Genomic DNA, 12,049 nt, shown 5'->3' with positions numbered 1-12,049 from the left:
GTAGATTTAATAACCAAATTCAGTAGCATAGCTGTATACAAAGTCAACACTCAAAAATCAATAGCATTAGTCAACAAAAACAACAAACACACTGAGAGAGAAATTAGGGAAACCACCTTTCACAATAGTATACAAAAAAATGAAATACTTAGGAATGAATCTAACAAAGAAAGTAAAAGATCTATACAGCAAAAATTACAGTACTCCAAAAAAAGAGACTGAAGAGGATTTCAGAAAATGGAAAGATATTCCTTGCTCATGGATAAGAACCAATATAGTGAAAATGGCTATAATCCCAAAATTGTTATACAGATTCAATGTAATCCCAATCAAAGTACCATTAGTATACTTCACAGACCTGGAGGAAACATTCCTAAAATTCATCTAGAATCAGAAGAGACCTAGAACAGCAAAAGCAATTCTAGACAACAAGGGGCTGGGGATTTAGCTCAGTGGCAAAGCACCTGCCTGGCAAGTGCAAGGTCGTGAGTTCGGTTCCTGGTACCGGAGAAAAACAAAAAAAAAAAAAATTCTAGACAACAAAGGCAAAGCAGGAGGCATCACAATCTCTGGCTTGAAATTATACTACAAAGCTACTGTGGTAAAATCAGCATGTTACTGGCAAAAAAACAGACCTGAAGATCAATGGAACAAATTAGAAGATGCAGACACAGCTACAAACACATTCAGCCACCTTATTTTTGATAATTTCTGGCACACACAAAAATGACAAAATGGACTCATTGCTGAATTCTACCAAATATTCAAAAACAAACTAACACAAATTCTTCCAGTTATTCCAAAAATTGTGGTGGAGGGAATTCTCTCACACTCATTCTACAAAGCCAATATGTGATACCAAAACCAGACAAAGACACAGCAAAAGGAAAACTAAAGTCAAATATCCCCATGGATACAAAAAAATTTCAGCCAAATACTAACAAATCAAATACAAGAGAACATCTAAAAGATTATTCACAATGATCAAGTGATATTCAGCCCAGGATTACAAGGATGCTTCAACTTACATAAATCAGAGTACGTAGTATATCACATTAACAGAATGTTGAGGAGGGGCCATATGATCATCTCAAAATACAGAAAAAATCCAATAAAATGCAATATTCCTCCATGATAAAATCTTTCAACAAATCATAAAAGTTATGAAAGAAATGTATCTTAACACAATAAAAGCCATATGAGAAAAACCACCGCTAACATATTGAATGGGGAAGAGTTGAAAGCTTTTCCTATAAAACTGGAATGAACAAAGCTGTTCACTCACCATTTTATTCAACATACTAACAGAATTCTTAGCCAGAGCAATTAAGCAAAATAAAGAAGTAAAGAGCATCCATATTGGAAAGGAAGAAACCAAATCAATTACATCTGCAAGATGATTTTATTTTATATATACAAAATCCTAGAGATATCACACACACACACACACACACACACACACACGTTCAATAAATGCATTCAATAGAGTTGCAGAATACAAAATCAACATACAAAAATCAGTGGTGGTTTGGTTTGATTTGGTTTGGTTTGGTTTGAGACAGAGTTTTGCTATATTAACTAGGTAAGCCATGAACCCACAGTCTTCCCAGCTGAGATTACAGGTATGTGCCACCACAGCCAGCAATCAATGGCATTTCTAGAAGCTATTAGTAAACTAGTTGAAAAGGAAATTAAGAAACCAATCCCATTTACATTGCTGAATCCCAATAGGTATCCAAAAATAATAAAATAAAAATACCTAAGAATAAATCTAACCAAGATCTCTATAAAAATTATGTAACACTGAAGAAAGAAATGCAATAGAATACACACACACACACACACACACACACACACAATGTCGCATCATAGATTGGAAGAATTAATATGGTTAAAATGGTGATCCTTCCCGAAGGATTCAGTGTGATCTGCTTCAAAGTATTAAAGATATTCTACACAGAATTGTTTTTGGAAAAAAAAACTAAAATTAATATGAAGCCTCAAAAGAATCTGAAAAGCCACAAGAAACTTTGAAGGGAAAAAAAGATAGCAGTATCATCTACCTGACTTCAAAACATACTACCTGACTTCAAAACATACTACAAAGCAATACTAACCAAAACAGCATGGTACTGATAAAAATAAAATTATAAGTCAATGAAACATAATAGAGAGCTCAGAAGGAAATACACACATTTAAAGCTAACCTATTTTCAACAAAGGCACCAAAAACAAACACTCAGGAAAGGACAATCTCTTTAATAAATAGTGCAAAAGAAGGAAATGAGATCCTTATCTTTCAGTATATATATATAGAAATAAAGTCAAAATAATTACTTAAGTGTGAGACTAGAAGCTATGAAACTACTAGAAAAAATCATTGGGGAAACACTTCATGCCTTTGCCTGGATTAGGGCTTTTTGGATAAAATCTCTAAAACAAAACTAGACAAACAGTTCCAATTAATAAGGATCTATACAACAAAGGAAATAATCAACAGAGTAAAAGGTCAATGTATGGAGTGGGAAAAAATATTTGCAAACTATGCAGCTAATGAAGGGTTAGTATCTAGAGTACCTAAGAAATTCAAACATATCAACTGCAAAAAGAAAAAAAATCCCCAGATAATATAATTTTAAAATGAGCAAAAGAGTTGAATGGATAGTTTTTAAAAGAGGACATACAAATGGTCAATAAATATACTGAAAACATGTTCAGCATCACTGGTCATAAGAGAAATGCCTAGCATATCATGAGATATAATCTTACCAGTTAAAAATGTCTATTATCAAAAAGACAAGAACATACAAGTCATGAAAAGGCTGGGGGGGCGGCGGGGAAGGAGAGCTCTAATAAGCTATTGATGTGAATGCAAATTGTACAGCCGAAGCCGGGTGGCGCATGCCTGTTATCCCAGCACTCGGGAGGCTGAGGCAGGAGGATCGTTGCGAGTTCGAGACCAGCTTGGGCTACAAAGTGAGCTCAAAGCAGCCTGAACTGCATACTCAGACCCTGTCTCAAAAAGAGCAAATTGTACAGCCATTGTAGACTACAGTATGGCACTTCCTCAAAAAATTAAAACTGGAATTACCCCCATGATCCAACAATCTCATTACTGAATGTATATCCAAGGAAATGACATCAGTATGTCAAAGAGATATTGTCACTTCCATGTTTATTGCAGCACTATTCACAATAACCCAGATATAGCATCAACCTAATTGTTCACCAGTGGATGAAGGGATAAAGATAATATAGTATATGTACAGAATGGAATACTATTAAGCCATAAAAAGGATGACAGGATGAAGTGGCAACATGGATAAGGCTGGATGGCACTATTTTTTAAAAGTTGTTCTAGTAAAAAAGGTTTTTGAAAGTTGACCTTATAGAAGGGTAAATAGAATGGTAATTACTAGTGTCTGGGAGAGGTGGGAGTATGTAGAGAGGGGTTAGGAAATAAGCACAAAGTTACAGATAGTAGGAATAAGTTCTAATATTGTATTGCACAATAGAGTGACTACAGATAGAGAAAAATATCATCAATTTTAAAATAGAAGAAAAAAACAGCCCAAAGAATTTTGAATGTTTTCATCATAAAGGAATTAGAAGTTTTTGAGATGATATAAAGCTAATTATTCAAATTTAATCATTACATATTGAATAATATATAGAAAAATTAACTCCAAATTTTTCGTTTTGTTCCATTTTGTTTCTTCCCTTCAGGGTTCCACCTTCTACTACCTCCCAGCCCCAATGGGGCTGTGGTCCAGATAGGACTGGCCAAAGTTCTACATTTCTTATCATGGTTCTCCACATCCCTGTAAAAATAGGACTGCCTAATATTAAGCAGGAGGTCCCAGTTGAGAGCTATAATTGGATTTATTACTTTAACTAAAAGTGATTACTATTCTTGATCTGAACAAACAACACAAACTTTTGTTTGCAAAGTTCTACTAACAGCCAGGAGAGCTGCAGAGAGGCTGAGTGAGGCTCATTATACTAATTCCCCGAGGATCCCAAGCCCCATCAAAATACAGAGATGAATAGATCCCTTAAGAAAACAAAGCTGCAGCCCAAAGTGTTCAGCTCTGATGTCACTTCCACAAAGAGATGTGTTTACTCGAGGAGCAGCTCGCCCCCTGTCTCCGAGAGCCCCACTGTCCACAGAGGAAACCTTGTCTCACGGAGGCTGAGCCCATCTGAGGGTGAAAAAATTCTTTGTCAGAATGACCCCACTATGCCAAAGGAGGATGAAGAAGGAAAGCTTCAAATAACTCCTTTTCCAAGACTCTCCCCAGGATGAGCTATCTGAAAGTGGGAGATTTTCAAGCACTTGACTCATCAGATCCTTTGAGCTAAAAGATAACAGAGTCCAAGAAATCATTTCCACTGTAAGGAATGCAGCTGTCCCCTGAGCAAGCTTTGGGAAGGACAGGTGTTCTTAAGACAGTGCCATCAAATTCAAGAGACATGCAGCTCTCATGCCAACAGTCTAAGATCTGCATCTAGGGCCCAGGGAAAATACTACAACCCTAAGAATCACCCATAAGAACCAGTTATCATCTGCAATCCCTTGGGTAGTTCATTTGGAATGACCTCCTTGGGACTTTCCCCAGCCAGCTGCTAGAAAAACACCTGACCCTAGATCTTCAAGGTCATCTCCGTCCTGGCAGCTCAGATGACAAAGCAGCAGTGGCTTCTTAAACCCTCTTCCTCCTGGCACGTGTTTGTATATTCCACCATACAGTCTGCCACATCAGGGTTAGGCACTGCGTCTCATTTGTAACTGTAGCCCTACCATCCCAGTTAACGCCAGAACACAGCAGGGATTGTCAATGTTAAGTCAATCAGAGCCATTGGTTACTCACTCCACTGAAGAACTTTGCCTGGCCTGATTACAGTGTTATCCTGTGCAACTGTCTCCTTGTGAAACCCAAAGCTCTGAACACCACTGAGTCTGGGTGAAATTCTTAGTGCTTTATGGTAAACAAGGAAGATCTTACCTTAATTCTAAGTGTACTAGACCCACTCCAAAGCATGTAAAGTTCCAGCTGTGGCAAGACAAGCCTCCAGGTCATGCATACGTTCCCACTGGGTGCTACACAACTGGCCTACAAATCATGAACAGCATGAGGTGGATGGCACATCATATCCAGGCTCTCTGGCTGCCAAATGAGTCTCCCTTTCATTCATCAAAAAGGGAGAAATGTCTGGAGTTCACGAAGTCACCAGCTTCCCTTTGTACCTCCCAGCTAGTGACCGCTGGTTTGGAACAAGAAAAACTGAAAGTTGAGCAGTGACCTGTTTGCAGGTCACTTAAGCTGGTCACAGTATCTTTCATAGTTCGTTTGTGGTAAGTTCATGCCTCAGCACAAAGCTGAAGCTTTCCTCCTCCATCCTGCTCACATTCAGCTTTGTCACCTTAATATCTATTTTCATCTTTCTCCCAGTGTGTCCCACACAGTACTTGGGACTGATAGCTATTCTGTTAACTCCTGGTGATGTTACTTGTGTCTGGTTCATGTTGGATTCTGCTTTTGTTCTGGAAAGAGCAGAGTGAGTTTCTGGGCCACCTGGGCTCACCTTTGAACCAAAAGATTAGGCTGCAGACACATCCTTTGCAAATCACTGGTGCATCTGGACAAGCAACGCCCCTGGACGTAAGGCCTGGGGAGTAGTCCTAGTTATATCCTCAGAGGATGATAAACTATGCTGTGCTCTTTTATGACTGCACACAAATGTTGGTGCTAACGTTAGCTTTGTGGAATCACTTTGAATAATGCAGCCTAACTTAAAAAGGAGACAAAACAAAGAAAAGGGGAATGTTTACATAATTGCTTATATAGTTTACCCGTTCATTTTTCCTACTAAAATCACTTGATATTCCTATCTCTCCTACCACCTCGATCCTCCCAAGTATGTAAAGTGGGTTCCAATCTTATTCCCCAAATAATTCTTGCTCAGTTTCTGCCTGACAATTAAAGTAATAGTTGAAATTGTTTAAGGAAGGAAATTTTCAGAGATACTGATTTTTAAAGAGACCTAATGTTCATTGTTTGGGTTTCACCTTTGTTTTTTCTTTTTTATTTTGCTGCCAGGCTCTCTATAACATAGACCTCTGTCTACTTCCTAAGTCAAACTCCGGACCACTTCAAAGATTGGGAGGCTACTGTTAGAGAATGCAAGGAGACACTTTCACCTCCTCACAAGCAAAAACTTTCTTCACATGGACCTATTTAAGGGCTAGGGACATACCTCAGTGGCACAAGCGCCTGCCTGGCAAGCGTGAGGTTATGAGTTTGATGCCCAATACCAAAAAAACAAACAAAAAAAAGTCATGGGTCACATGGACCTATTTAAGACTGCTTAGCATGCTGACTCTGCAAAGTTACTGCCCCCCGTATATATTTACTACTTGAGTAACATGTTCTCAACCTCCTCGATGTCAAATTCCTACCAAATGCATCTCTCAGATGTCTGAGTTGATGGAATTCACACAGTCAATAATAAATGATCATTAAAGTTGATTATTTTAAGAAAATTTGCTATAAATGCTATAGGAAACACAAAGGTTAGTAAAGAATTGTTGACTCTCTGAACAAATGAAAACCAATTATAAAATAAAATGCAATAAAATTATGAGAGACCTGAAGGAAAAACTCATTCACTTAGAGAAGTCTCATAGAACAGATAGCACTTATTGAAAAAAAGACTTAAAGGATAAGGAGGATTTAAAAGGTGTTTCTTACAAAATGAAAGAATGTCATGTACAAGAGTAGGTAATGAAGATGGGTAAGGAATGAAAACATTGTAAAAGGTGTGTGGTATCCAGACCTGAGGGCTCATGTGAGAACAGGGTCATTGAGAACTTGGAATATCAAGGTCCTACTAAGGAATGTTTATTTATGCAGACATTACATGGATTTTCCTGTACATGATTTATGAGAATTGTGCTTTCCTCATCGATTTCCTCTTTCCTTTTTATTAAGCCAAATATTAGTCAAAGTCATCAGTGATGCAGGCCATCTTCATACAGCAGCACCCTCAGACATGAACTATTTATCAGTGGACACCCAATGTTGGGGAAAAGATATGAACAGGTGGCTTTGAAGGCAGGTTATTTGGCTAGGAGCAAAGGAATTTGTTGAGAAAGAGAAATATAGCGAAGAATAGTAAGACAATTTTCAGTTCTGAGCCTTGTGGAACCACTACTTTGTCCTCTAACACACATCAGAGACTAAACACACCAGTAGCCTCATGGATTCTACAATGAGCCTAAGTGCTGGGAAAATATGTCCTTTGCAGAAAGAAAGGATTTCTTCACCCCAAATTGTGATGCTCATATCTTTTACCTTGCAGTTGCAGGTTGTCCTCAGAACCTCAGAACATCTCGACTCCTGATGCCAAACTCCTCTGAGCAGACATCACTGGCAGAGGTCACAGGAGCCATGGGGAACCACACCACAGTCACAGAGTTCGTCTTGCTGGGCCTCTCAGATGCCTGTGAGCTGCAGATGCTCATCTTCCTGGGGCTCCTCCTCACCTACCTCCTCACCATGCTGGGGAACCTCCTCATCATAGGCATCACACTCTTGGACAGGCGCCTCCACACCCCCATGTACTACTTCCTCCGCAACTTTGCTGTCCTGGAGATCTGGTTCACTTCAGTCATCTTCCCCAAGATGCTGACCAACATCCTCATGGGATACAGGACCATCTCCTTAGTGGGTTGTTTCCTCCAACTCTTCCTCTATTTCTTCCTAGGCACCACAGAGTTCTTCCTCCTGGCAGTGATGTCCTTTGACAGGTATGTGGCCATCTGTAACCCCTTGCGCTATGTCACCATCATGAGCAAAAGGCTGTGTGTCCAGCTGGTGCTCTCTTCGTGGATGACAGGATTACTCCTCATCTTGGTTCCAAGTTTCATCACATTTCAGCAGCCCTTCTGTGGCCCCAATATCATTAACCATTTCTTCTGTGACAACTTTCCACTCCTCGAGCTCATATGTGCAGATACAAGTCTGATAGAGCTTCTGGGTTTTGTTATAGCCAACTTCAGCCTCCTGGGCACTCTGGCTGTCACGGCCACCTGCTATGGCCACATCCTCCACACCATCCTGCACATCCCCTCTGTCAAGGAGAGGCAGAAAGCCTTCTCAACCTGCTCCTCGCACATCACTGTGGTGTCTCTCTTCTACGGCAGCTGCATCTTCATGTACATCCGGTCAGGCAAGGGTGGGCAGGGGGAGGACCAGAACAAGGTGGTGGCATTACTCAACACTGTGGTGACCCCAGTGCTCAACCCCTTCATCTACACCCTGAGGAACAAACAGGTGAAGCAGGTATTCAGGGAGCAAGTGAGCAAGCTCTTCTCATAAACCTGTGGCAATAAATGGCTGACACTAATATTCCAACCTTAAAAATGAGAATGTTAACCCTTAAAAAACTGCCTTTCCATTCAGAAAACTCTCCTATTCCAGGCATAGTGGTGCACATCTGTAATCCCAGCACTCAGGAGGCTGAGGCAGGGGGATCATTGTGAGTTCAAGACCAGCCTGGGCTACAAAGTGAGCTTGAGGCCAGCCTGAACTGCCTAGTAATACCCTGTCTCAAAAAGACAAAAGAAAGGAAAAGAAAACTCTCCAATGATGTATTTCTGCATGATGTTTCTGTTGTCCAATCACTCAGCATAAACTCTAAAGCAGATGTATACACCCTGAGACCCCCAGACTGCATGCAGCCTTGGACAGCTAGTATTGTGGCCCTGACAGATCATACACGTTTAACATTATGTGATTTCTTTAGTGATAGTTTTCCTGACTCAATTGCAGGGTGTTTCAGTGCAGGTTGTGTAGGTGCCCCCAGAACACTATGGGGGTGGGGGTGCAGTGCTAACTCTGCTTCCTGTGCCCGTCACACAGTCAAACAGAAACCCGGATGTATCAGACAGCACATGGGCTTGTGCGGCTTGGTAAGTAAAATGCAGAGATTATTGATGGCAATATTTGAACCTACCCACATGTATGTGTGCCTGTGCAGACGGGCATGCATTGTTACTAAGCAGACATGTACATTTCTTATTGAAATAGTAAACTTTGGCTTGCTATGTGTTATTGCATAAAATACTTCAGAAACATAAAATGTAAAATCTAACAGGAGTTTTGTTATGTGTATTCAATAACTGTACATTTTGTATGTGGCCCAAGACAACACCTGTTTACTCAGTGCAGCCTGGCCATGCCAAAAGGTTAGACACACGTGCTCTAACGCTATCTGGACCCTCACGACATTTTTATTAATTACAGGATTTGACTATTTCTGTTCATTCCATCCGACAGAATGGTTCTCTATTAGCATCATCCTCATTTAATACTTGGAGGCCTGTCACAGAAATACATTCAAAAGAGCTAAAAACTAAGGCCTACTGCTTATTATATTGTATATAAGCTATTTATACTTTTTAGTATTAAAAGTCATAGAAATTCCTCATTTCTATTTAGAGTCTTTCATCCACTGATTGTATCACCGCTCTGAGCCCAGTTTTCTCATCTGTAAAATGAAGAAAACATGCCCATTTTAAAGAACTGCGAAAAGTCAAATGCATTATTCTATACACAGTGCCTTAAATAGGAGCTGGCATGTACAACAGGAAAAAGAAATTCCATTTAACCCAGCTATACCTCTTCTAGGTATCTTCCTGCAAGAGTTAAAAGCATCATATAGTAATACACGCACACCCATGTTTATAGCAGCACAATTCATAATAGCTAAATCTTGGAAGCAGCCAATACGCCCATCAACAGATGAATGGATAAAGAAAGTATGATATTTATACAAAATGGCATACTACTCGGCCAAAATAAGGATAAATTTGACTCATTTGTAGGAAAATGGATACACCTTGAGACTACAGTGCTACATGAAATAAATGAGACACAGAAGGCTGAATATCACATGGTTTCTCTTACATGAGAAAGCCAAAGTATAAATAATTTAAAGAGCCAAATAACAGATGATAGGAAACAGGGAAGTAGACCTTATGAAGATGAGAAGGGGACCTGGAGATGGAAGGAAATGGAGGGCAGGGGAAGTAAAAATGATTAATATATATACATATATATTCCCGAAGATGAATGTAATTATTAGATATCACAAACACATGTTAATAAAAAAGAAACTAAAAATATAGTGGCTGGCACATGATAAATCCTCAACAAATGTTAATTCCTTTCTTCTACTTCTCATTCTACTTTCTCCTTTTCTAAAATTTCATACAAGCTATCAGGAAAAATATTTTTGAAGACTTTATGTCAAAATGTTATTTTAAATTTTAAGCTAAATGTAGTATTTAACTTATTGCAAGTTATTACTAAAATATTCACTATTGATTAAGGCAAAGAAAATGTCATAACTGTAAACAAGTATATGTTAAGTAACCAAATAAATTATAATTAATAATAATTCATTCCAGAGTAAGTATTGCACAAACGCCATGTTCAAAGAAATGTGATTAGTAATTATCTGCACTAATCATTAGGGAAATAGAAATCAAAACCATAATGAGATACCATTTCATACTCAGGAGGATGGATATTTTTAATACATTTTTAGTTTAGTGGAGACAGCAATTATATATATTTACAGGGCACAGTGTGACATTTCAATACATGTATATAATGTGTAATAATCAGGTCAAGGTAATTGACATATTCACCACATCACATATGTATCATTTCTTTGAGTTGGGAACACTCAAAATCTTCTCTACTAGTCACAGTATTTTGAAATATTCAATTATTGTAAACCTTAGTTATCCTGCTGTGTTATAGAACATTATAAATTATTCCTCCTATCTAACTACACTCCTGTACCCACTAATCAGATAGCTTTTGAAAGAAATGTAAATAGAAAATAACATGTTTTCAAGACTATGAAAAATCAGAGCCAGGTGTCATTACAGGCTCACACCTGTAATCTCAGCACTCAGGAGGCTGAGGCAGGAGGATCATTGTAAGTTCGAGACCAGCCTGAGGTACAAAGTGAGTTCAAGACCAGCCTGAACTGTATAGTGAGACCCTGTCTCAGAAAGACAAAAACAAATCAGGATGTTTGTGCTCTGCTGGTAGAAATGTAAAATGGTATAGCCACCATGGAAAACAAGATGGTACTTCTTTTTAAAAAATTTAAAAGGTCAAGGGTGGTAACAAATGCCTGTAATCCTAGCATTCAGAAGGCTGAGGTGGTAGAATTGCCATGATTTCAAGGCTAGACTGGGCTATATAGCAAGTTCAAGGCTAGCCAGGGCTACATAGTTAGATCCTGTATAAAAACATTAAATATAAAAAATTTTTAAAAGTTAAAAATAGATTTCTCATATAACCCAGCAATTTATTTTTGGGGGACATACTAAATCTGAATGAAAGCAAGGATTTGACGAGATCCTTGCACACTCATGTTCAGAGAAGCATTATTCATAATAACCAAAAAATGATGGAAAAAACAAATGTCCACTGACAGATGAACGGATAAACAAAATGTGATACAAAAATAAACAAAACATACATATAGATGGATATATACAATGGAATATTATTCAGCCCTAAAAAGAATAAAATTAAAGCTGGGACTGCTGCTCAGTGATAGAGCACTTACTTCTTATGGGCAAAGGTCTGGGTTCAATTCCAAGCACCAATTCCAGGAATGAAATTATGAGACATGCTGCAACATGGATAAACCATGAACATACTTTGGGAAGTGAAACGAAGTCATTCGCGGGACAATGTTGTATGACTCCTCTTACACAAGGTACCCAGAAGAGTCAACTTCATGGGAAGAGAAAGCAGAATGGTGGCTTTGGGATCTGAGTCAAGGGATAGAGTTTTAAATTTACAATGGCTAAAATGATAAATTTTATTACATATATATCATAATGGAGAAATACACATCCTAGATCAAAACAAAACAATATAATCTTTTTTTTTTTAAAGAGTAAAAGAAGGATAACATAATAATAGGAGGGGCTTACCAGATTACAGACAAAGTGGTA

The 12,049-nt window shown here is 38.5% G+C and overlaps 2 protein-coding genes across 2 annotated transcripts in view; both read left to right on the top strand.

Annotated features, from left to right (window-relative positions):
* Positions 1-12,049, top strand: part of LOC102021740 (olfactory receptor 49-like) — a 59,789-nt gene that overhangs the window by 28,635 nt on the left and 19,105 nt on the right. The gene's annotated exons all lie outside the window — the stretch shown is intronic.
* On the top strand, positions 7,389-8,512 carry LOC102022056 (olfactory receptor 49). The gene has a single exon (XM_005377185.2). It carries the CDS (start codon positions 7,404-7,406, stop codon positions 8,379-8,381), a length of 978 nt encoding a protein of 325 aa, XP_005377242.2. The 5' UTR covers positions 7,389-7,403; the 3' UTR covers positions 8,382-8,512.

The sequence above is a fragment of the Chinchilla lanigera genome, unplaced genomic scaffold (assembly GCF_000276665.1).
Source record: "Chinchilla lanigera isolate Chin_1 unplaced genomic scaffold, ChiLan1.0 scaffold00008, whole genome shotgun sequence".
Lineage (NCBI taxonomy): Eukaryota > Metazoa > Chordata > Mammalia > Rodentia > Chinchillidae > Chinchilla > Chinchilla lanigera.
This window is presented reverse-complemented; position numbering and strand designations above follow the sequence as displayed.

Coding starts and splice junctions, on each gene's coding strand:
- LOC102022056 (XM_005377185.2), top strand. CDS start 7,404: ATGCCAAACTCCTCTGAGCAGACATCACTGGCAGAGGTCACAGGAGCC.